The sequence below is a fragment of the Polyodon spathula genome, chromosome 2 (genome assembly GCF_017654505.1).
Source record: "Polyodon spathula isolate WHYD16114869_AA chromosome 2, ASM1765450v1, whole genome shotgun sequence".
In the NCBI taxonomy this organism is placed as follows: Eukaryota; Metazoa; Chordata; class Actinopteri; order Acipenseriformes; family Polyodontidae; genus Polyodon; species Polyodon spathula.
Window position 1 is genome coordinate 73,103,552 of NC_054535.1, and position 27,486 is coordinate 73,131,037.

General features: G+C 37.0%; 1 protein-coding gene across 4 annotated transcripts in view; it reads right to left on the reverse strand.

The window, feature by feature from the left end:
* Nucleotides 1-282: 282 nt before the first annotated feature.
* Nucleotides 283-27,486, reverse strand: part of LOC121300201 (A disintegrin and metalloproteinase with thrombospondin motifs 3-like) — a 118,498-nt gene continuing 91,294 nt past the window's right edge. For 2 of the 4 annotated variants that reach the window (XM_041228706.1, XM_041228700.1), the window contains exons 15-23: nt 23,410-23,533; nt 22,023-22,079; nt 20,825-20,908; nt 14,566-14,729; nt 11,336-11,507; nt 10,561-10,693; nt 5,638-5,845; nt 2,483-2,600; nt 283-1,134 (exon numbers count right to left, since the gene is read on the reverse strand). In XM_041228706.1, the coding sequence (XP_041084640.1) occupies nt 581-1,134; nt 2,483-2,600; nt 5,638-5,845; nt 10,561-10,693; nt 11,336-11,507; nt 14,566-14,729; nt 20,825-20,908; nt 22,023-22,079; nt 23,410-23,533 (1,614 nt within the window). In that variant the 3' untranslated portion in view covers nt 283-580. Of the gene's footprint in view, nt 1,135-2,482; nt 2,601-5,637; nt 5,846-10,560; nt 10,694-11,335; nt 11,508-14,565; nt 14,730-19,934; nt 20,016-20,824; nt 20,909-22,022; nt 22,080-23,409; nt 23,534-27,486 lie in introns of all 4 variants that reach the window. The other 2 variants (XM_041228720.1, XM_041228712.1) reach the window with 1 other exon arrangement.

Genomic DNA, 27,486 nt, shown 5'->3' on the forward strand with positions numbered 1-27,486 from the left:
ACTTGATTTCTATAAACATTAAGTTAAGGAATGGCAGGCACCCAGTATAATGTCCATGTAACATATGTAAAAAAGAATGAATCAATACAACTTGCCTTCTTTAAAAATAATACTAATGTTTTGCAAATACATTATTTACACAACTGCTGCAGTTGCTTATAAATACCTAATATTTAACAAAAACAGGCAATAATCGGCAACAATTTGACCTCAGACCTGGTATAGATATATTGTAAAAAAATTTATTTTAATGTGTATATATATATATATATATATATATATATATATATATATATATATATATATATATATATATATTTTATAGCTTCAGCTGAAGTGCAAAACTTCCTTGACTTTTATTAAAGGAACAGCCAAAGTAATCTACCCTTTTTGAGCATATCTTTGGTGTGTTTCCAGTCACTACAGACACATTACTGATTTACTGGTACAGGAAGCCAATAACACACAAGTGAACCAGCACTTTATAAATGTTGAGGATTTCAAAATGAATTTTTTGCAGGATGCACCATTATGTCCACATTGATTGTACAAATAGTCCTTGTTATGCAGGTGCCCACCTTCATCTCTCCACAGCAGAAGACCTGGTGGGCCACCTCCTGTCCACATGTCTCTCAGTCTTCCTTGTAAACGCCTCAGGTGACAGAGGGACTGATGAACTGCTGTTACTTTCAGGTGGTGGATTATTGACTACCAAGGAATTACTGGTGGGTTTGCTTGAATGAGGCTGGTATTGCATTGCTACCAACCTGTAAGTCTTACTGCCTACTGAGTTAACATTTTCTGAATCTGCAGATTTTGACTTCTCGTCAGCTGCAGAAACAACCTGATCACCTTCTGTGGCTAGTCTACGGCTTTGAGGGCCTTTTCTGCTGGAAACAGAGATTAAAGGATATTGTGTGGAAGTTGATATTGTTACAAGTCCAGGGATCTGAACGGAATCAAAACTGATTTCTTCTTCGGTGTTAGCTGCTTCAGACAGGAATGAAGTGGGGAGGATGCTAGTGTGCTTGCTGCAGGACTCGCAACAAAGCTTACTGTATCCTGGGATAGAGCAATATCTTGCGAGCGCCTCCATCTGACAAAATATGGACTTGTCTCCTGTACATGGTTCATCTGCAAAAAAAACCCCCAAAAAACCAACAGATTATGCTTAGAACATTGAAAAGCTAGTTCACTGAAAAGTTAAAAAAAAATAAAAAAATTCAGAAGCCACACTATTCTTCCAGCTTTTCAGAACCCACGTGCATCCTTAGTTTTAGATTTAATCTACCCCATTTAATCTATATGTCATTACAATCTTTAGGTAATATAACAAAGTCTTTCCTTCTACTTTGTCTAATTAAGCTCAATTGTGAACAATTAGGCTTAGAGTGAAACTTGGAATGAGATTAATTAAAGGGCAGGCAGCTTCATTTAAAAACAAATCACTGCCATTATCAGACTCAGCATGACAAGCATATAACAGAACAACAGAGAAGAAATAATATATTCAAATAAAGACATGGACATTCAACCAAACAAGGACGAGAACTCGGAAACAACGCGGTTCAGAAAAATTATATAACAATGTATTATTATTATTATTATTATTATTATTATTATTATTATATTATTATTATTATTATTATTATTTATTATTATTATTTAAAAAAGCAAGAAAATGAAAATACAGAATTTGGCAGTAGTTCTGGTCTAGTGTTCATAGGAAGCACAACATTGCCACCTAGTGCTTCTGTTTTTAAACCCTGGTAAAACACGAACCTCCTGTGGAACTAGGCTTAAATAAAAACAAAAGTTAGTAATGTAGTAGTATAATTGTTTTAATCAACAGTCCAAAACCCTTTCATACTGGCATGCTCTACTGGGGTAGGACCCAGGGTCACGCTGTCGGCTGCGTGATTTCACACTGGTTTTTGAAGAAGCAGGGTCGACCTGGGTGACAGAAGCAAATACACAATGACCGTACGCAATGCTCCGGAAGCAGCAACGTTTACATGACCACCCTTTCATCTGTTCAAGGCTTTCAAGTTGGCGTGCTTGTTACAGAAGCTTCCCGCCAAACTTCTTTGGATTAAATTGTCGTCCCAAATGTTGATTAGAGCAAATGTTTATTCATCACTGCTGCCATCTGACTCATGCTGTGTCTCAATGAACAGAAGTGTGGCTAAACAGAATACAATTAAGTGGCTCGCAAGTTCCTTGCGGAAGTGAAACCTTTATGCAGGCGTGGCTCTGCTAATGATAATATAGACTTAAAAAAACTTAGTAATTCATTAAGTGCCAAATACAACTATTATGTAATAATGTACAGCGTGTCTGGTTACATATTGCCAAGATGTATGGATGCTTTGTGAAGTCTGTGCATCTCAGCATAATCTGAAACTATCTGGATGAGCCGAGATACCTGGAAAGCATGCAAATCTTTTGATTCAATCAAATTTAAATACAAACATTTACATACCACTGCAAGGAGCAAGCTTGCATATCCTGGCAGATTGTGGTTTCTCTCCATCACAGTGATCCCCTGTGCGACATGTGACAGATCTGCGCTCAGATCCTTCTCCACATGTTACAGAGCACTGTAAGCATAAACAGCAGGAAATAACTACAGTCAATTCTCATTAATATGAATTTCAGCAAACAAAAAAAAAGGTCTTATCAGAAATTCGGATTAACAATGAAAAGTATTATACATTTAAAAGTACTGTGCGTTTAAATACTTTCAAAAAATATACATTGCAAATGAACTGCACTTGAAACCTGCATGTCCCATTCTGATCATAACATTTTCAACCACAAAAGCAAGGTGTCCTCAACGTCAGGGTATTGAGCAAATCAGAAACATTGACGACTTGCATCCACAGTATCTGTTCATAAGCCTGTACTGTGTAGCCTATATTTTTTACAATGATTGACAAAGTGCTCATGGGAATGCTGAAATCCATAACATCTTTCTGTTTCTTGTAGGCAAGGATAGTGCATGCTTTTGTGTGAGAAAGTATGCCAACTTGAAATGCATTACAGGATCTGCAGTCCCCAGACAGTGCTAATCCAGATGCAAATTAACCCATTTCGCAATATCCTTTACACTCAGCTCTTCGAACTAGGGTGTTTAGTTTTATTTATATTTTTCTTCCCTGGGAGGGCTCCAAACTAATTCGTGTTAAATGAATTTGTATTATAAGAAGTAATTTCCGATAAGCAACTGCTAAATTTAGCTGAGACCTTGTAGAATTGTTTTACTATCAGGAAATCCATCTAATCTGAGTTTGTTATAACGATATACAATTAACTGTACCTACAAATTAACATACAGAATACCGCCTACTAGCCTGGTTCTTTAAAAGTATTTCACTTTACTGCAGATACCAGCTTTGTCATCTCAAGACATATAATCATATTTAGATATTCCTATGTCATTACACAAAACTGTTTGATCACCACAGATAAACTCAAAATATTCTTAATATGCAGATCAATTCCAAAGCCCAAGAAAAACACTATTCTGAACACTATTATTCACAAGCATATTAGATAAGTACAATCCTAAATATTTTGATGGGAAATTATTTCTAAAAGAGTCATGTCAGTATTACAATGAGTATTGATTACATTCTAAAGCAACTGGATTCATTCATGTGGGTAATTCTTGTATTGTTTCCTGATAAATGCAGGAGGAGAATAGCTGTCCACCTGGCAGTGTACGAACGAGATAAAACAGCAATGACAAGCTCATTTATCAAGCCATAGTCTACGGTTTCTAAGCTGAATGTTCATGGACCTGTCTGGCCCACATTGCAGCATTCTGTCAATGTCTCTATTACCATGCTGTGATTTATGCATGGTTTGTTTCAAAGCAGATCATATGTAAGGTATTTAAAGTATATTATATTCCTGAAGTAATACAGCAACTATATGTATACCTATACAATTTATCTGCAGTCTAAGCCATGGTTTTTGGCAAAAATGAAAAATCATTTTGAAAATGTTTAACTACATGTATTGATTCCTTATTGAAAACAGAAGTTTTAAAAACATTTGTGGTACATTAGTTCATTTCATAACATTTACAAAGGGAGGTTCATTGTGAAAGACATAGGTACATATATGGGCAAAGCTTTGAGTTGGAGCTACAGTGTGAACACACCCTAAAAAGATGTCTCCTGCTTACAGTGGAGAGACTGCTACACATCCATTTTCTGAGCGACTAGACTGCCCCTTAAAAATTGTTTCTGAAGGTGACTGTTTCTCCCTGATTGCACTGCTGCACTCAACCAATGATTTTGAGCTTAAATGGGACTGCCTTGGGTACCAATTGAATACGGAAGGTAGTACACTGCAGGGAACCTCCCTCCAGGTGGAGGTGAACTCCTGTGGCACAAAGACATTGATGGTCTGCAGCCAATAACATCTTAATACTGCAGGTTGGGAGTCAAGACAGAGAGATGCTGCTCCCACACTTCCTGTCCTGTGATATTTGGTATTTATGTAAAGTCTGGTTACCTGTGCTACAATTGACTATGTCTGCAAAGTTTCCTTGTTATCGGGAATGTGCAAAAAATGCCTCTTATGCAGGTCATGTTTTCTCTATTAGATATGACTACAACATGACCTTAATATGTTTTACCAAATTCCAACATTTTTCTCTATTATGGAACACTGGCAGTACAGATTTTACTAGAGAGATTTTTCTTTTACATGGAAGATTAAGTATTTTATTTTCTGATTAAAGCAAAAGATACATCCCTTAAGCCAGTGGTTTCTGAAAATGTGCCCCGAGGAGAACAAAACTGTGAGCCATTCAATAATGCATTATTTCTGTTGCACAAATTTCAGTATAACCTGTATGCTTTTTCATGTGATACAAATTAAGTGGTGGTACATCCTACCGTGATACATTTTAAATCTGTGCTTAAATCCTAAGAAATAATAAATAAGCTGTACTTCAAAAAACTCAAAGTATTGTCGCTCTATAATCCTTTCTAATTAACACAGCCCTTTTCAGAACCAACAGTGGCACTATGTTTTACCTAGTAAGCTTAAAGGCTAAAAAATAGAAGGAATTCAAAAGATGAACACTACCCATAAAGAGACTTATCCTTAGTAATTATTAATTTTTCATTATTCTTAAAAAAAAGTTTTCTATAGGCTAGAGAAAACCACAGTTGGTAGACCAAGTTCATGGTGGCTCTTGTTTTATTGGTGCCACAGGGAACTGATTAGAACTCATACATATGTAACAGAGATTTGATCTCCCCATGCATGCAGAGGCTGCCCTTACAACCTGGTAGCAGTTTGCATAGTTCACTCATTACACTGTCAACATTTCTTATATGGAGCATAATTGGCTCAACGTTTATAAAATTGAAAAACTGGCATTCTGCCATTCAAAGGCAAGCTCATTAAGGTTTAAGTCCTTACTGCTGATTAGCCCACGCAATATAGATTTTTGGCCTTTGGTTCTTTGCTTATATTTAATACTTTAATGAAGAGGTAAGAAATGTGATTTTGGCGCTGATAAACATACTGTAGTTTCCAGTATAAACTCTTGTGAGCTTATTATACAGCGACTTGGATTTAGCAATCTTCCTTTAACAACAAACAGTCTATACCAACCTCTGACCACGATCCAGTTTTCCACTGTGCAGGGCATGGAGCTCTATTGCATGACCTTCGACTTTCAGGCTTTTCCCCACTACAGTATTTACTGTGAACTGAGCGGTTTGTTCCATCATTAAGGACTTGCATGCAAAGCACTGTACGGATTTGATATCCAGAACTTCCGCAGGTTTTAGTGCAGTGTTCCCACTCGTCCGTGATCCAACTGAGAAGGAAAGAATGACAGTAAAATCCTCAAGCAACAGACAATGAACCAAAACATATCCCTTTAAGCATCAGTTGTGATAATAAGGTGCATATTGTTGGAACCAATCCTTCAGTTGAAACTATTTATTAAATCATACAGCTGTGGTCATATTTTTGAATTACCTAGAATTTTAGGATTGAGACATTAAAAAAAAAAAAAAAAAACTAAAAAAAAAAAAAAAAAAACTATATGCACATAATTGAGATCTTTTTTTTTAAATCATGTAATCATATAAATTACAAAATGATACCAAAAGCCATAATAGTAGTACAGTATTTCTTGTTAGATATCGAAATGTCACATTTTTAAATTTGTGCCAGTTTTTCGTTAAGTATATGGGAAAACTACAAAGTAGTATGTAATTCAATATGTTAACGTAACATTATTCAGCAGATTTCATTCGACTTTATGAAGCAAAACTAGTTAATTCTTTTGGGTGACATTTATTCGTATCTTGCCATGGCATAATGACCACAAATCTGTATTATCCCCAGCCATTTCTCTCTTAAATTAAATTATTCTAGTGTTTGATTTGATGGTTTAACATGTTTTGTTGTTGTTAAAGGTTTTCATGTTTTTTGTGTATATCACTACCAGTGACCCTAAAATCTGTCTTCCCTTGTACAAGGTGCGAGCTCGTTTTTTGAGTGAAAGGTGTATGCGGCAGAGATGCATGGCTCTTTGATAGAAACAGCTTAATTTATTTGAAGTCTTCCCACTGACAATGGGAATGAAAATGTAGAGATGGGAGCCCAGCTAACAAGATTTAAGTTTTTGCAGGTATCAGACTTTTAAAGAGTGTCATCCACACCTGTGGTGGCTTTGACAGACTCACTGAGAGCAGAAACTGACCCAAGACTGTCACAGCTACTGGAAGCAGGCTGAGCTTTGGGATACAAATTGAACATTTGTGAAACCGCAACAAATATTGTAATGACTGCAATGTATTTTAAAAGAATATAAAGTCAGCAGAAATATTAAACAAATTGTTAAAACACACTATTTTTTATAATGTATTAGTCTATGAGAATACTGTAGGATTCCCTACTCCTGTTTATTCTAGTATAACAGTAGAAAAATATTATTAGAGAATGTGTAAGGTCAGGCCGACCTACTGAAAGTTCCAAACCTCCCTTTCAGGCAAAATATATATTTTTTTTTAATAAGACTCAGAGCCTCAAAACTTTTTAATCCAGTGAGAATTGAATGGCAAAATCTAAGGAGCACAGTTAATAAATAGAATAAAAGACTGAGATTTTAAAAATAAGAAACATAATAACTTTAAAAAATACATGAGGATGTTAGTCTGTATCAAAGTAAACCAGTCCTACGTTTTAATATTCAGGGTTGATTTGCTGCTAAGCAGGTGCCTAATTAAAAATTAACCTCTTGCCTCCTGTGTATATCAATGAAGTAAAATAAAATTACAATTTATAAAAGATACTACTATATTGAAGTATCTGAATTAGAAATACATGTTCTAAAATAATTTAAAGTTAAACTGTTTTACAAATAAAATTATTATTGTTGAAAGAACATATTTAAAAATGAGAGAAGTTCAGTACTAACTGACACTGTCAGAATATTGTAATAATTGTACTGTGCTTTAAAGAATACACGACTAGTAGAAATACTATTGTGGAAAATTTTGAGCAGAATAACAATTTGAATTAAGAAAACTGAACAAATGTTAATGTTAATAAAAAAGCTTGCCTGTATGCCTTTGTTATTAGTTGTTATCATTTTATTCTTATAACTTTATATTTCATTTTGACTTATGAAAGATAAAATGAATTTATTTACAGGGAAACTATAGAGCTAAAAAGAGAAAGAATTAAAAGTTTGTCTCAGACACACAGTATAATTCTGGAAGGGCATTATACCTTCAAAATATAAGGCTTAGTCTTTGGCACCTCAAAGCAGGATTCGGTGTAGGCTCATAAAAGCGGATTTGCCAACACTGAATGAAAATCAACGGAAGGTGCTTTAAGAAAACAGGAATATTTACCTAATTATATTATAAGAAAATAATGAGAGCTTAGTTATAAAAAATTAGGATGTAAGCTTTTTTCATGTAACACTTACCCCTACATAAATAGGCCTTGCACCTAACAGTAAGGGCCCTGGATTCTTATCTATTATCCCAGAACCAATGGTCCTTTTGTTTTTGCACACTGTTACCAGACAAACTATCACACTTACTTTTCTTCTTTAGTGATCCACCTGATGGTCACGTGGTTCCCCTATTCTTGGCACACGTCCCCAGGAATTTATATTCAACCATATAACAAATGCAAACTAAGCAAGAGCAATAGACAAGTACAGTACTGAATTTTATATAAAACTAATGTTTTTTTAAAAGATACCGGTTCGAGGCTCTCTTGAATCTGACCCAAAAATGACAATTCAGTGAATTTGGCAAAGCGCTTGCAGTAGAGTTTCATATTAATTAAAAAAAAAAAAAAAAAAAAAAAAAAGGTAAACATGGTGTCTGAACACTGCTTGCGCAGGGGAATTTTTTTTAGAAACAGAGAGAGGTCAGGCTTAGTCCAAGCATGACACAGTTAATATGAGACTATTATATTTAACATGTTCATTTAAGCCTGAACTTAAATGAAAATAACTGGTCTGGCCACTGTACACTTTGTGGTTTTATTCAAAGGCTTGAGAGATAAACCCCTACAGTCTTTGCCCAATACTTTGTTAATGCACATTTGTACATGAAGTTAAACTGGCCCACTGACAACAAACTGAAAAAGTAACATAATATGCTGCTAAGAGGGACATATATTTGTGACCCAGGTTTTCATAATCAAATAGAGCTGGTGTTGCATATTAAAACATCTCTCATATATACACACATACTTGTATTGTACTTGGTAGCAAGGACCCTGTGAACTCCAGCTCACCTAAATTTTAGGCAAAGGAGGGGCAGAAGATAGTGAACCATGAGCTCACATTCAATTCATTTTGAAAAGGGTGTCACCGGTATTTTGTTCACTTAAAGATAGGATCTGTCAAAACAGAGCAAATAATTAGATTTAATTGGGTCTTCTGACGTATTAAACAGACAAAAAACTCTATAAAAGCCGAGGTAAAACCCCAGTAAAGTGTCACTCAACTTGGTCTTACAAGTTGTGTGGTCCATGTGGTCCAAAGTCTGCCTTTCAAGACAGTTCTTGTTTTTATGTTGTATTCTACACTTAAGGTAAGAATAATTTTGAATTTATATCTCATTGCATTTATAGGTGATGCACTACTATGAGATAAAGGATTTACATTTTAGCCTTTGAGCCCCCCCCTCCCCCCTCACCCCCATCCCCCCCCCCCCCCCCACCCACACACACACACAGCATCTTAGAACCGACAAAGATTCCTAGAATCGGCCACCGGTGAAATAGCAAAACGTAACAGATCTGACATCCCGGACTCAACACTATTGTAATCACCCCAACCCCCCCTCCCCCCCCCCCCCCCAAAAAATAAAAAAAAAAAAAAAAAAAAAAAAAAAAAAAAAAAAATCACCCCCCCCCCCCCCCCAAAAAAAAAAAAAATATGCCCATAGTACACAACTTATTCATATTACGATCCCCCATTTGCACATCCCCCGTGACAAAGGTGGGTCAAATAACCGGATAATCCTACCCCGCCCCATCTTGTTTCACCGAACACCCCGCCCCCCTCCGCCCCCCCCCCCCCCGCCCATCCCGGCCCCTAAAGAAATTAGCTAGTAATAATTTACTCCTGAAAAACCCCACCCCCCCCCCCTCCCCCCCACCCCCCCCCCCCCAACACACCCCCCACCCCCCAAAAAAAAAAAAAAAAAAAAAAAAAAAAAAAAAAAAAAAAAAATCCCCCCTCTGAAAAAAAAAATTTGTCAAAAGGTACATTTCAAGTCCCCTATGTAACGTCCTAACAAAAAAAAAAAAATAAAAAAAATCCCCCCCCTAAAAAAAAAAAAAAATCGATATCTTGGATGTTTTAGGATTTAGCGGTGGCCACTTTATCGGTTTGCATGTCTAGCCTGAGGGCTGAGTATGTGATAACCATACCTGTATCATTGTGTTGAAGTACTAATGCTGTTAAACCTGTAAAGGCACTGGAATCACCCAGATTGCCTATTAGCAGGGATCCAAAGTGGCTTGCAAGCACTCGATCCATTATTAAGTATTTAATAAACAGAAGAAGCACTATTACTGCTCTGATTCTTTAAAAATCCAAATTAAATGAGTCTGTGATTTTACTGATTATTAAAAGTTGTCTGGATACATTGCAAGCCCAGTGCACGAACAGTCTATTACAGGACTCCAAAACACCTCTGTCCTCCTTAAATGTCTCCACTGAGTTTAATAGTGTGCTCAGAGCAATAAAAGTTGTATGTGCGAAATCTGACAAAATTCCCTAACTTAACATTTTTGAAAGAACATGTTAATGAACAAAAAAAAAAAAAAAACACAACTCCTATTATTTCCATAAATTCAGATATATCTAGAGAAAAGAAATGAGGTAACACAGGCTTGAGGAAGATGAGACAGAGTGTGAGGATCAGTGAGTCTGTTCTCATTTAATTATAGCTCGTTATCAGCACGCAATATCTACTAAATATTTACTATTTAATCATTCATAATAAAAGAAGGATTTTGTTTATAAATCATAATACACTCTACACTTACATAGGCTGAGTGCACTCCTGAAGGTTACACATTCTGCGAATGGGCTTTGGCTTTTTGCTTGCATCACAATAACTGCGATGAACCATCTTGTTGTCACTCTTTCTCCGGCATCCATATTTAGTGTACTGTGAACCTATGAATGAAAAGAAAAGCCATGTGTGTCTTTGACTATAACATGAAAGGGCTGTCAAACTTATCGACTGGTCAAATCTGCTAAATAAAAGGTAAGCTACTGTATTTTCAGGTCCACTGTGCTTCATTTTTCCAATGTAAGACACCACACAGAACTTACATAGTACTCCCTTCAAACAGAGTTAGACAGCTCTCCCTTCATTAGTTAAAAACTTGTATGAAACTACTGTAAAATCCTTGCAACAAAAGAATGATTCCTTCAATATCTAATTATTTGCCTTATGCTTACGCATTATTTATTAAGAGACACATAATAATCTACACAATCTTATAGTTACCCTTTCCTCCTCATAAGACTATCCACAGACTGTTGCAAGAACGATAAATGCAGTGACTTTGTCTCATCTAATAACACTTTCCCACAACATAGCCAGAATCTTATCTTTTATTCAGTGGAAACAGGTAAATTTATTGTTTAAATGACACTGGTAATTAATGAAATGAAAAGCAAACACACATGCTTATATAAACATAATTTCCATCACACACATACAGCTTTATATTCTGCTATTAGAACTTAATTTGTAAGACTCTGCAATATAATAAACGCAACAGTAAATCACAGAAATGTAGAGAGTGTTACCTCCTGCACAAGGTTTTGTGCACTGTGACCAGCTCTTCAAAGCCCACTCGAATAAGTCTGCATTTTCCTGTAGTACATTGTTGTTACCCGTACTAATTATGGGTACAGAGTCCTCATGAATGATATATTTGTATGTCAAACTTGATCTTGTGTCATTGTCTTGAGGTATAATCTGAAAAAAAGGTAAATGACAAACAGTGGTAGAATTTTCTTGTTAAACATTTAGTTCTATTCCAAACGTTGCAGTTCTTCTGTAAACGAGTAAAATGAGAGCTATGGATGCACTACAATGCCTTACTAAATTAGATTCAGTGGCAAAGCATTATTTCTGTGCTCGGGGCAACAGGAGTAGCTAAAGGCGGCTAAAATGAGCTATTGGTGGAATGGTACCACGGTGTCAATTTTCTGTATTTTGACCTGCCAATTTATTACAATAGTATAAAGCAATACCCAGTGAAAATCTAGTGCATTACCATAATACCATCTCTGTGGCAATGTGTTACTGTATCAAGATCTATTCCAAATCTACAATGTTGCCATATCATTATAATGAAAATGTTGTGATCTATGAGACAGGTATTGACTCAGTCACATTGTTTTAAATGTTGGAGGAGGTTAATAAATCAATAATAAAGAAAAGGCTGATCACATTGTTTTATTTCTTATGATTGAATTCATGAAATTAAAAGTAAAAAATAAATAAAATAAAAAAACTAAAACCCTACAACCAGCTCACAGTGACCTTCATACTAACTGCATTTGTATCTCTGCATGGAACACATTAACTACCGAAATAGGCTATGCATGGCTGATGAAAGTGCCAATCATCATCTACTGACTTCTCTGATATGATTGAGGAATTTACAAAATTGCTATTAATAGGCTTGTTTGAGCATCATTAAATAATTAAGCATTAAGAGACAGGCTGGACTATGTGAAAAGTGTTGAATTTAAATCAAGGGAAGTAATGTTAAAACTGTACAATATATTAGTAAGACCTCATCTAGAATATTCTGTTCAGTTCTGATCACAAAAAGAATATTGCTGCTCTAGAAAGAGTGCAAAGAAGAGCGACCAGAATTATCCCGGGTTTAAAAGGTATGTCATATGCAGACAGGTTAAAAAAAAAATAAAATTGATTCAGTCTTGAACAAAGAAGACCACGCTGCGATCTAATTCAAGCATTCAAAACTCTAAACGGAATTGACAATGTCGACCCAGGGGACTTTTTCAACCTGAAAAAAGAAACAAGGACCAGGGGTCACAAATGGAGATTAGATAAAGGGGCATTCAGAACTGAAAATAGGAGGCCCTTTTTTAAACAGAGAATTGTGGGAGTCTGGAACCAACTCCCCAGTAATGTTGTTGAAGCTGACACCCTGGGATCCTTCAAGAAGCTGCTTGATGAGATTCTGGGATCAATAAGGTACTAACAAACAAATCAGCAAGATGTGCTGAATGGCCTCCTCTCGTTTGTAAACTTTCTAATGCTCTTATGTATGTTCTTATGTCTAGAGTAGAGATACTTAAATAATGAAGACATGGCTTGTCACCGGGGGAGAAACCAATTCATTGGGTTATTTAGGTTAGTCACTACATAGTTGTAAGGCACCAACAATGGCATGCACAGACAGTGAAAACCCCGACCAGGATACGCATATCCGCCTCCATTATCTGAGATATTTAATTCGTCCCTATTGGATATGATGGTGCCTGCAGACCACTGTTCTAGGAATTCATCCAAGCAAGAACTTTTGTATCGCTTTGGTGCAAACTATAACATTTATCATAAGTGGGTAGCTTTTACAAAACTCAGGTCAGTGCTATCAAAGAGTGTAAAATCAATTTCTGCAACACCTAAAAAAAAAAAAAGCTCTTGCAGTCGGTAATACACTGTGGATGTAGCAGAACACACTTTGTCTGGATTCTCAGTCTGGCATTGTTAAACTGTACTATGAAAGTGACCTTCTACTTTCACATTCCCTGCACATTAACACTGTTTTGTATGGTAGCACGGGTAACAGGACATCTGCCCTGTCCTTGACTTCTGAGTGGCATGCCATTTTGAGTTGATGTGACTGAGCAATTGCAGCAAAGAGTTAAACACCCCCCGTTACATTTTTACTTTATGACCGTGGGGTGTTATTCACGGGAACAGCTTGATTATTACCACAGCAAGACGTTATATATTATTTTTCCAGTTTTGCATCTTGGGAGGCACTAAACCTGAAGGAAGTGTTTTGGAAGTCTGTATCTTGTGTGTGTTTGTTTGTGTGTTTGTTGTTTTGTTTTTGTTTTTCCTACTGCTGAAAAGTAAAATGTTTGATTATTTGAAAATGTTGGTGAATTCAAGAGGGAGGGAATGTAGCAGAGTGTTAATTTAAGTTCCCCAAAAGAAAATGAATGAAGTTTAGCAAAATGTTAAGTTCTTACATTATGATCTTGGGATGCTATTCTTGGGAAAAGAGAGACCCCATAGGGGCTTAAACTGGCAACTCATTAATTTGCATCAGTGACTGTAACTTGCTTTACGGTTTCAAAGCTTGCTCCTGCTGTAATAGGTGGGTTTATTTTTCTCCGCTCCGATAATTATATACTTTATTCCAAAAATACTGTTTGTAATATTTCAAAACCAGTTTCTAGAAATAGTTTGTGCAATGTTATTTTCTTATTCGGAAAATAAACCGAAACTACACGCTCACACAATACTGTGCTGGAGCATGGCTAGCACTTGGTAATGTATCTCGATGTGTGAGTTAGAAGCTTGCTACTGCCGTAGGAGAGAGAGAGAATACTGCTGTGTGAAGCTGCCTGTTCCAACCACAGTCTTGTTTATTTGTCAGGAATAAATAAGCTCCCCTCCTCCTGATTCCTTTGAGGATAGCAAGGCAGAGTTTGCCGAACAGCGAACGTGATCGCATTGGTCACACAGGAATTAAAATGTAATAACAGCATACTAAGGGGAGATGACAGTATAGCTAACTGAATCCTCAGAAGCTTCAGAAATATACAGCGTACAAGTGTTTTCAATATTAGACCAAATGCAGAACAGCAACGACTCGTCCTTGTTATGTCTGTTCAGAGTGGAGACACATTTAAATTCTACATGTATAAAAATGTTAATATTCTGTTCAGTTTCTGTATCTGTTATACATTTGTTGGTATAGGCCTGAAAATTGCAAAAGAAACCCGTTTTTTTTTTTTTTTTTTAATTAAAGTTCAAAACCTACCAAGACAACAACTGCATCATGTAACGGTCCATTGGTGTGAAGGGTCTCTATGTCTTCCTCGATGATGTAATCCCATTCCACTCCCAAGTCAATAAAGTTCCGAGATTTTGCTTCCTCTCCTTTGCCATTGAGAATATAATGTCCTGTGGCTTGATTCTTGATGGCTGAAGATAGCCAGGGTACAGGAAAAAATAAAAACCAATCACCATTGCGTTGAAAAACAGACATAAAACAAGATAGAGTAACTCTACTGTACTTAATGATTTAACCCTCACACCGCATTTTACTATTTTACAGCATTACAAATACAATTTACACATGCATTTAAACAATCTTACATAAACAAAGCTGTTTTCAAAAGTGAAAGCTGTTGCTTAATTAAATGAACATCATTATTCATACAATATAGTACAGATGTTGCTTATTGCTAAAAACATGTTCTAAATCAATACTCACATGAACATCAAAATAGTAGTTACACTTAAAAAAAATAACACATGGCTGATATTTAAACCACAGTTTAGGAAAAAGAGAGCCTATCTAAAAGACATATCTACATTGTTAAATATAAGAAGCTACTAGAATGTCAGGAGCTTACAAAAGAAGCAGCACTATGTTATTTACAGACAGAAGGGGTTAACTAGGTTTGTCCTCATGGACAACACCAAAGAGAAGTTTGACACTGTGTGCTTTAGCTGTTGGATTAACCTCTTCTTCTGCTTTAGACTGTCAAAGGGATACGGTGCCCTTTACATCCAGTTTGCTGCAGAAGTTATTTTAGGAATTAGACAACATGTAATCTTGTTTTTTTTTTTTTTTAAACACCTACTGTAAAAGTAATCATAGTATATCTATGTAAACACGCCTAAATGTGATTAAAGCATTTCTGTTTAGGTCATATTCTGCAAATTAGGTTTTATACTGCTATTATTATTATTATTATTATTATTATTATTATTCATTCTATTTGTACTTTTTAAGAACTTATGAATTAGTTGGCATCCTTTATATACAGATGTAGCAGGGAGAGATCTGTGCTGACTCTGCTGGCGTGTTCACAGTACTGCAGGAAAAGGGCGGCAGCCTTCCAACAACTGCCTGTGAGTCATGGCAGTGACATGGGGAGGTGGGAAGGTAGGTATGTGGACTTTCCCCCTCTCTGAATGGCTGAGAGGCGAGTCTTGGCAGATTGCTAGCCCTATAAAAAAATGCTCTGCTGTTTCCTCAGGTCGGCCTTTGTAGACGCGCTGTGTGTGTGCGGAAGCGCTGGTCGAGGACGGAGAGACCAGCTGAGAACAGCGAACAAGTCAGAGAGTGACAGCAGGGAACCCTTGGGCAGACCCCGAACTATTGTGTAGAGCAGGCAGGGAGCCGACAGAGTAGGACGGTGATCCGGGTCGTGCGGGTAGCGGCGACTGGGATAACGCTGCCGAGTGCAGCACCTTTTATTTGTAGTTTTATTTTCCCTTGTTCTTTTCGCCTTCTGTTTTCATTATTATTTCTTTGAGCACCTGCGAGTGCACTTGCTGTTCGCGTACCAGCTGTGGTATTTCCGTGGTGCTGTCTATCATCGTTGATAGGCAGCCCACGGCCAACAGTGCCCTCTGCCGGAAAAAAATATGAACTGTCTAACAATAAAACTGGGCACCTGTGTGGTGTTTTCAATTACACCTGTCTGTCTCCTAGTCAGTGAATTGCCCACACCCCTTCCACAACAGATAATAGCGATTTAGACATACAGTTCTGTAAGGTATGATACATACAGTAGTTGTACATGGTATTACTTACAATTAAAAAAAAAAAAAAAAAAAAAAACTGCCGTAAAAAGTACACAGAATCAGATTAATGACTGTAGATAGCAGGTATACTTCACTACACTTGCAGAGTGTAGTACTCCAGTTAAATAGCTGTTTAAATGAGCTTCAAGTGCAAGTGGCTTTGTAATAATATGTAATTGCAGTTACAGTGCAGTTATAGAGCAGCTACATTGCAATTAATCTACTGTACCTCCACTGTGCAACTATTTGGCATTTTGTATTTTTAATGCAGCCAAGACTCTGCTTTTTATAGTCTTGTATAACTAAATGACATGGGAGAAAAGTATGACACAAAAAATGTCACAGCAATTATAGATTTAGTTATCCAGTCCTCAACAGGGAACAATTTAGACAATAGCTAGGGGATGACTCAGCATTAAAATGTAAATTAAATTATTCTTTCACGCTGATAGAGAGGTGACAAACGTGGAATTGGGAGATTGGGAGTTTCTTGGTCCTAAAGTACAGAAGTACATTGTTACACTTAAAATAAAACAATGACTACATAGAAGATACTTCAGAGCCTGCGTCTATTCCGCCTCGATGTCAAAGACATGGAAAACAGGATGCGTGCTGTAGGAGGGCATCAGTAAGGGACAGAATGCCTCTGGTCCGGAGCATAAGCACCAGCGTGGTATTAGGAGGCACTGTGCTCTACAGGGTGAGTGTGTAGGAGGGCATCAGTAAGGGACAGAATGCCTCTGGTCCGGAGCATAAGCACCAGCGTGGTATTAGGAGGCACTGTGCTCTACAGGGTGAGTGTGTAGGAGGGCATCAGTAAGGGACACAATGCCTCTGGTCCGGAGCATAAGCACCAGCGTGGTGTTAGGAGGCACGGTGCTCTACAGGGTGAGTGTGTAGGAGGGCATCAGTAAGGGACACAATGCCTCTGGTCCAGAGCATAAGCACCAGCGTGGTGTTAGGAGCCACTGTACTCTACAATGTGTTCTCATCATGCCACTCTTAACACTACAGGTTAAAGACTAAGTAGCTTCAAATGACAACCTCTTAGTTTGTTTGTGCTGTTCGTTTACCCTTTGTACAATGCTTGCAAATACTCAGAGAGGTTCTAATTTCAAACAAATACGGAGAGTGTCTGAAGGTGCTGATTTTGAGTTCAGGAACTGCACTTTAGCTTTAGTTGCCTGCCATAGACCTATGTAATGTAGGCTTGATCAGCCAAAGTGTCTTTAGATTAGTAAACATTAGTAACGCGCTTTAAAGGTTTCATAATTCAAGATTATTGGACAGAGCAAGAACATTTTATATTATATTATACCAATATTCAACAGATTAGGAACATTTTAGTAAACTTTAACCACCTTTTAATAAAACACAAAAAAGCTAAATACACAATTTCTACTAATTTAACAATTATATAATTAAAAAAAAAAAAAAAAAAAAAAAAACATTTAATTTTAAGTAGTTGTCCTTCATTTTACCGCCCCCCTCGCATACCGCCAACAATTCTCTCTGAACAAATATCACCAGTATAAAAACAATGATATTTTTACCCGTTATATCACAACCCACCAACTTCCCAAGCCAAGCAAACGTAAAAATAACCATTGTAGTTTCCCTCATTGTTGCGCCAGCGAAATAAACATGGCCAATTAAAACAACAAAGTTATGCAGTTAACCTTTGACTCGCTTTCCTAATTGGTTGTTAACTGAACGTTCATACCAATGTCATCAACACTCCCGCTCCGAAAGCAACACATAAAATACAAAATGGTGAGTCAACCCTACATTTCACACCAGAGCAAAAGAAAAAATCTGCATGTATGCATCTGAAAATAAGAAAGCAAGTCAGCAAGACATTGCAAATGTTTTTTCGCCTAAGTGAGGTATACTGTTAATGGAAGGACAACTGGAGACATTCTAATGGATAAAAACAAATGGCTTACCTTGATGGAACGAGTCGATTTGTTTAACCTGAAAAAGGCTTGACGCACTAACTTACAATAAGTGACTTTTATAAACCACAGTAAATGTTAAAAAAAAAAAAAAAAAAAAAAAGGTATGGTAAAAGGTTTGTTTGTTTACTTGCAAGTTTTACACAAATAAAGGCTGACTTAAACTAAAGCATCAGTTTTGTAAACAGAAATATAATATCTAATATATAGATATAATATATATATTATAATATATATATACCCTTTATATATATATATAAATTAAAAATTTTTTCAAAAATTTTATTTGCTGCCTGTACATATTAAGCTTTTTTAATGCTTAAAAGGAATGCTGCTGAGCTTAAATTGCTTTGTGAAATAAACAGATGGCATCGTTCAACGGGGGATAGTATTCAGCAGTCTTACAGTTGTGCCACAAATAGTGAAGTTCAAATGACTAGTACAGTAAAAAATAATAACAATAATAATAAAAAGTAAGCTTTTTTTGTTTTTATGGAATTGTTAGACACTAAATGAGTGTTTATTTTTTATTTATTTAACTATAAACTGTTCCTCAAAAGTAACTGTAATTGTATAATTAGAAAGTTGTGCGTGTTTTTTTCTTTTTTTTTGACCCTCACTATAACACCACCCTCACTTATTGCCCATTTTTGCCCATGTCCCTTACCTGGCGGTATAAAGAGGGCTGACTGTATTCGTTCATGACAAATGTACTGGCACCCCTGCTTTAATATTTCACTTGTCCTCCTTTTGCATTTATTTCAGTATTCAGACATTTATGATCATTCTTAACCAGTATGTTACATCTTATTGGTGAGATCTGGGCCCATTCTGTTTTGCATATTTTCTTCAGCTCAGACAGATTGGATAAACTTGTCTACAGATTTTTTCAGATCAGTCCAAAGCATTTATACTGGATTGAGATCTGGTAATTGCGAAGGCCATTCCAGAACTTTTATCATAGTTTTCTTAAAGAATTCCAGAGTTGACTTAGCCATATGCTTTCTGTCGTTCATGTTGAAAGATAAACTGTCTGCAAAATCAGCCTATGAGCAGATGGTATTATTGTACATTGTAGAATATTTTGATACATGGCTGCATTATTCGGTCTTCAATCACATGAATGCATCTAGTCCCTGAACTACTAAAACTGTGCCATCAAAAGTTTTATATGTAGAAACTAATATTTTATAACAAGTCCCCACAAATGCTTAATTCTTCTATTACTTGAAGTTAATTTAGAAACTTTAAATTGCTGTAATGTCTAACCTTTACATTACTTGAAGAAAGTGTTAACGGTGGGATAGTACAATAATGTAATTGGTAATTATTGATTATGTGGACTTCAGGCACAGACTATAAAAGCCAGGAGAAACTAAATTGGAAATTGTATTGTACACAGCTGCGTGTCTTTGTAATACCAGTCCCTTTTTTCTGTTGCAAAAATGTGATGGTATGTCCAGGAGGTTGCATCCAGCTAATGTTTCTTTTCGACCAAGCTACTGTATTTTATGCGTATAAGGAGTTTTGATGCTGTCATTCCATATGGTGGGCACAATGCACTAAATTTAGACATAAACTGTAAATGCCTTTTAAATCCGCAGGACTGCAAATTTTAATGTTAGAAGCCACTTACCAAGAATGTGAGGAGAAGCCTCGTCTTCTTGGATGAACACATGTCTGGCACCAGGTGGGATGTCAAACATCTTAAGGTAACCTTTGCATGTGTTTTGATCAGTGATGAAAGAAAATATTAAAAAAGACAAAGCAGTGGTTAGTAGAGCTATGAACACTAACTTTTCTTGCAGAAGCGGACATCCCATTACTATGAAGGCAGTTTACATTAAATGCTACTGGTTGAAGACAAACTACTATACCTTATGCAATGTTATGCATGCCCGCAAAAAAAGATTTCAGCTATGCTCTTCAGGCAAAAGGTTCACTGTCTTATTGCTGATATTTTTTTTAATTTAGAGAGCTCTATTTAGAAGCAAGTGAAAAAACACATTTTCCGAGAGGAATACAATTATTGTATTGTATAGAACTAGCAAGACGCCACCAGAATGATGATGCAACTTGTAATGCTGTTAATATATTTCTAAGTAAAACATCAAACTGTAGTAGTTAACAGTAACATTACAAACCTGGCAATAGTGGATATTAGTTTAAAAATAACACAATTAAATCCCTAGGGCTTCCTATCAGCTTTTATTTTATCTCTGTGCTTTTTGTTGCTGCTATTTCTTTATTATTTGGCTTTGATTTACTTTCTGAATAACTTTTAAATATAGCCATCTGTTGAATATATAAATCTGTAAAAAAAAAAACAACACAGATTATACAAAAAAGCATTTGCCAATTAGCCAGTAAACATGTATGTTTCATTACACAGATCACAAATTGAATTGAAATAAACAGTGAATCTTTTGCCCCGTTTGTAAAGCTGACAAGTAAACTCTACATTGCTGCAAAGTAGCCTTCTCTACTCTAGGGATGCCCTTTCTTCTGCAAATTGCTTTGACTTACCAAGGGTATTTTTAAAATCCTTTGTTTCAATGAGATGCACATTTCGTGCTCCTTTAGGTAATAAGAACGCTCCTCTCGTCTTCCCTTAAATTAAAAATTGGTTCGTTAATTTTGGATAATGAATTCTTTTTCATTGACTATTATCAGCAATTGAAATTATATATATATATATATATATATATATATATATATATATATATATATATATATATATATATATATATATATATATATATATATATATATAAATTAAGGAAATAGCATTTGCATACTGGTATATAAACAAGTAAATGAAATCTCCTGCCATGGCTGTTAATATAAAATGAGAGGAAGTATTTTTAAAGAAAGTTATATCATTATCTATTTCAATGTTTTTCGCCCCCCCGAGGTCTGTGCTGGTTGTCTGACGCATGCATGATTCTGTAGGAAGAGGACAGCAGCCCAGTAGGATCTGCCTGTCAATCATGGCAGTGACACAGGGATGCTGGGACAGGGTGTGTTGTCTCTCCCTCTCTCTGAGCGGTTGGGAGCGGGTCTGGGTGTCGGTTGGCCTATAAAAATAAAGCTCTGTTGTTCCCTCGCCCACCCATCTAGGAAGAATGACAGCGGGAGTGGTGTTAGAAAGCTTGGACATCAGAACATAAGAAGAACATCAGTGTCTAGAAAAAGAGAGAGGGGCCAGGAAGCTTCGCTGCGAAACAGATGATACTTATAATTTTATTACATACCCGAGTGGGATGTGGTCAGTTTAGCTGGGGAATATTGGGCAACCCCGAGTGTTAGTGAGGGATCAACAGAGTATCTCTGAAACCCGAGCTGTACTGGAGAGCGGAAGCTGCAAGGAGCAGAATCTTATTTGTAGTTTTGTTACTGTGTTTTATTTTCCCTTTTTGCTTTCACCTTCTGGTAATCATTGCGTGCCACCCCATTGTCGGTATCTGGGACCACAGCATAAAAGCACCATCTACTGTAACAAATAAATCAGTGACCCCACCCTTCCACACCTGTACCTTTGCGAATTTGCTTTGTATTTGCAATACATTTTTACATATCCTATGAACCGATATATAATCTGAATACACTGAATACAATGAATAGTATGCAAATCTGGACAAAGTACTAATGTGAAGTTTAGTCAATGAAAAAGAATGTCATTTTATCGGGAACAAAAGTTGGTTAGATAATACTGGATACTTGCAGGTTTTGTTTTCCAACAAATTGATTTCTTTTTGGCATCTCTTGCTTAATTGCTTTCCTGTTAAAAAGAGGATTCATTAATATTTACATTTGTTTTTGTTTTTTAGAGAAATAAATCAGCCATAAAAAAAAAGATAATTGCAGACATATTACTAAAGTAAGTGTATTTGAACTGCAAGTAACTTTCTGACTACAATAAATTCTGTAGCTTCTACATTTACAATTGATTTATAATTCTATTCAACACCCAAGGGAGGGGTTAAGATCACCTTCCTTATGCATACATAACAGACACACAAGACACAAACAGAAGTCACCTCGTTTACATAAAATTGGTTTATCTGATTATTATTAAAACTGCAGTCGCCCACATTGATGCAGTAATCTCATCAAGAGCATACCTACAGAAAAAAATGATCTCACTGTTTTGACAGTGTTGCTTGAATCATGTCTTAAAAATACCTGGGCCTATCATTCATGCGTGAAAAAGATTTGTTACGCACATTTCTAAGTAATAGGTATTCATAAATCTCAATATGACTAAAGTTGTTTGTAGTTACATTTAAAACACCCCTACATAGCCATAAATGATAAATGTAGTTGTCTGTCACAGCTCCATTTTCTAGGCGAGGGCTCACACAGCTGTTTTGAAGAATAAATGAATTGTGGGTTCAGCCTGGTCATTTAGTCACGACATTCAGTAGATGGAAACAGGCATCAGATAGAACCTGTACATTCACTGAATGATAATGTCTTCAGTAATTATCAGTATGCAACTGAAACAAGGGAGTCGCAAAACATTACCTACTGCTTAGTAAGTAACAATCATGGTGGGGGTAACAAAACATTTATGTCATGTTAGTATTAATAATAGCATATTTGGTATACAACGGCAATAATTTATAAAATAATTACATGTGACAAACATTTCAGCAATACCTGCATCAATAACAAAAACTGAATGAGAAAGTTATTTTACATATTGCCCTGATAGTGGATATTTATTCGATTTAATAGTAGTTTGATCTTGTGTTCCAGTGCTGTTATTTTCATGTTTTAAACATTGGAATCCTCAGAGAAGGTGATTTTCTTGATGGGTTGTTTGTAGTCCTGCTTAGTTTATACGTCATGTGTGTTTCTCATAGAACATGATTCAAAAGGTTTTACAAATTTTTAGATATTACTATTATTTTTTTTTGCTTTTGAGGATTGTTCACATCTATAATCATACCAAATTTCTATACAAATAATAGTAACCTAATGATGTGAGTAAGTCTCGACTGTGTACAATTGGGTCAGTGAAAATCAGTTTTTCCTGTATGAATATCTTATATGAATAATGACAGCGGTTTCCATACAGAGCAGTGAACAGCAGGTAACATCCTTACCAGGTTTCTTTGGAGTTCTGGTAAAAGTTCCTTTGACAGTTCTGCAGTGCGAGTTATCCCCTCCACAAACTCCACACTTATCTTCAACTTTGTTTGACCCAATCTCTTTGTCACAACCTACTTTCTGTGGAACGAGATCACAAGGATACAACATGGATTTGCAGTCTAGAAGACATAAGCTCACAGTGGTCTGTATGCACATTTGGGAACAACTTCAGGGCTAAGATGTATTCAATCAATACATGTATGAAGGGTCTTTAAAACCTATCAAGCACATTATCTAAAGATACAGTTATTCTAGCAACATGCATGTTAATGTCTTTATTACAAGGTTTACATTTGCCTTCTTAATTCTTAATTACATCCTCTTTAAACAAGTTCATCTTCAATGTGATTGCTTCAATGATCATTTATTTGGTTTGAAAAGGTGAAAATGTAAAAACATTACAAGATTACTTTTAGGCAATATTATACAAAAATGGACTGGCGTTGAGGTGTAGTGGAAAACTCAACAAGAGGGGGGATATATTGGCAAAGGCTGAGGGCTTCTGAAACGCTCAGTAACTTGTGCTAAAGAATGTCCTACCACGTTTCACTACAACTGCATAGACTGTTCTCTAGATGTATGTAAAACTGTAAGACAGATAAAAGGACAAATAGAAAGGTCAACTCCATAGCCCCAGATTGTAGAGTCTTGAATAACTTTGTGCTAGGAATATCGTTTGGCAAACCGAATTGGGAAGCAGTTCAAGAGAGATATATATATATATATATATATATATATATATATATATATATATATATATATATATATATATATATATAATTAGGGCTGTCAGAGTTAATGCTTTAACGTGCGATTAATTTCAAATACTTAACGTCGTTAATTTTGTTGCCGCAATTAAGGCATTTTCTTTATTGAGCCTTAGAACCATACATAACGCTTGTTTTTCAATCAACTGCTTGAATTTAGATATAGCTTTGCTGAAGAAATAAGCTTGAATGATGGAGAAAGCTGCTAAAGGGCTTTTAAGCGGACAGTTTTATTACAAAACCCTTACAGATGGGTCTTTGAATAATAGCAAAGTTATTTGCAGCTACTGTAAGGGTGAATTTGTGTATCACCGAAGTATCATTTACAAGCAAAACACAGAGTTGATGCCGGCAGAAGTTGTGAGAGGGTTAGCAATGCAGGACAGCAGCAGTCCACTCTTTTAGAGTTCATGCGCAGGAGGTAAATGGACAAGTCAACGAGCAGCAAGCTAACAAACGCAATAGCGAAGTGGATAGCTGCAGCTTGCAGGCCAATTAACGTTGTGGAAGATGACGGCCTGAGGGTCGAACGACTCAACATATGAATTACCATCGAGAGCCACCATCGTTATGAGGATACACAAGCTCTAATAAAATGAGATGGCTAAGAAAGTGCAACACAGGCTGTTGCCCTCACTGGAGACCACTGCACATCGATGAGTAACCACAACTTCCTCGGGGTTACAGCGCACTACATCGATGACAATTGGAAACTGCATTCACGCGCTTTGACCGTCATGAAAACAGAAGAGGCACTATGCTGAAACGTGTGCTGAGCATTTCATGGATGTAGCAAAGCAGTGGAACATTGAACAGAAAGTTACCACACTTGTAACAGACAGTGCACGGAACATGACCGCAGCTGTGAGATACCTGTCTTTTGAACAGCTGTCTTGCACCGCGCACAGTCTGCAAAGGTCAGTCACGGTGTCCCTACAGAACAGCGGGTTTGACAATGCCCTAGCCAAATGCTGAAAAGTAGTTGGGCATTTCAAACACAGTCCAGCAAACGCTGCAGAGCTAGAACAACAACAAGTTGCAAATGGGCAAAAGAAGGAGTCACCTGAACAAGACGTCACAACAAGATGGAATTCCACTCTGGAAATGATCAAATGTGTGCAAAGAAACCAACAACCACTGAAGGATGCTCTGGCACAACAAAAAACCAACATTGCCATGCCAATCACAGCTGAACTGGAGAAACTGCTGAAGCTGGAGGCACTACTGGAACCCTGCAGGTAATACCTTTTATCATACAGTTATACTAAATGTGTGTGTGTGTGAGAGAGAGAGAGAGAGAGAGAGTATGAGTGAGAGACGGAGAGAGGGGGGGTGTGTGTAAGTGTGAGAGAGAGGTGTGTGTGTGAGTGAGAGAGCGTGAGAGACGGGTGTGTGGGTGTGTGAGAGAGAGAGAGCGGTGTGAGTGAGAGAGGAGAGAGAGAGAGAGAGAGACAGAGACTTTGACTTTTAAAAGTCCTTTATTCTTTGTAATAATTACAATATTACACATAATTAAACCTTAAAAAAACAAAAGTACAAATTTATATATTTATATTTGTGCTCAGTGTGGGTTCAATAAAAACTAACTCAGCATCTAAAAATAAATAAATAAAATAAAAAACATAATACACTGAACTCTTGTTAAAACAGTTAAAAGTTTTTTAGTTAAAAAAAAAAAATGTTTTACAGCAGCACAGTGAGCTCTCCCTCCTCATCTACAGAGCACAGTATGTCTCCCACACACCACCTCATCTGAAAGCCCCAGAGATCATTAACCAGGCTAAAATAGGTGAAACCCACCTTTAATCTGCTGACCACCAGCACCCTGAACAGCCTGACTACATCAGCTACCCCTGCTCCAGACAGCCTACTTTTCCTACTTTTTAAAATGGCCAGTTTAGCCTGGCCTGTAATAAAATTAATTAAAACACACTTTTCCTTTTCTTTAAAACTATAAGGGGTTCCAAAAATAAAAAGCTGTTTGCTAAAAGGGACTCCCAGCCCCTGCAGCAGCTCCGTGATGTGTGATACCACTGTATGTGTGAACCACTGTCTCCTCCTGCCCACAGAAACTGCAAATAGAGCTGATATTCGGATCTACTCTGTGCAGGAATCTCCCTGTTGCTAAAATTCAGTGGAGAAGCCTCCACTGCAAGTCCCCAGTTCTCTTGTCAAGTGGTGGCTTACACAGAACTCTCCACATCGGGGCTGTTTCCTCTTTCACAGAGAGACTGTCCCTCCACTTGGAGTCCACCATTCCTTTTAGTTCCTTATAAAACATATTTTTAACACTAAAAAAATAAAGCTCTTTGCTTTCTAGGCAGTGGAAGACTCTGTTAATAACTTTGTCAGTTTTTAACAGCTTGCCATACTCCTCCTGTTCTTGCTCTTCTTCCTCACCTACTTGGGGAGACAAAAGCAGAACTGAGAAGTCAGAGTTCTGATCCTCCTCTTGTCCTTTTGCCATCTCCTCCATCAGGACCTCTCTCAGCCCTAGAGAAAGACAGCCCCTAACACTATCCAATAGCTTTTCAACCTGCATCTCACTTCGCCATCCCAGCCTACCACCCAGTTCAGCAGCACTGAGCCAGCGAGAATTCCCAGGTAACATTAAATGGGCCAGTCTCGTCAACCCTTCCCTTGCAAACCTGGCACACAATGCCTCTGACCTGAGACACGGTGCTGGGAACAGAGAGTTGAAGAGGTTCCTGCATCAGTTTCTGCCCTGTCAAATCCTCCTCTTCTCTCTTCACATTTAAAAAATATTAAGATAAAAAACAGGCAGACCAGAACTGTTCAGGATGTCATGGTCAGTTAAAAACAGATGTTTTCCTAACCTTAGGTCTCCCACTTTTTTGATGAAAAAAATGGCCACTTTCCTCCAGTGAGCCTCCTCCCTGGCATACAGGAGCCTCTGAACTGTCATCAGCCTGAAAGCCGCTACCCTGCTGGCAATGCTGACCAGCCCTTGCCCCCCTCATCTCGAGGGAGGTACAACACGGCTGGCTTCAGCCAGTGCCTCCCACCCCAGAAGAACTCTACAAACATCTTTTGAATTTCATCAATCAGGCCTTGGGGAGGGTCCAGGCACATAAGCCTATGCCAAAGCATAGAAGCAGCCAGGTTATTAATTACAATAACCCTCCCGCTAAAGGACAATCGAGCAAGCAGCCCCCGCCAACACTGAAGCCGCCCTCTCACCTTGTTCACAAGACTTTCCCAGTTCATATCCATTTATGTTTTAGTTCCCAGAAAGACACCTAA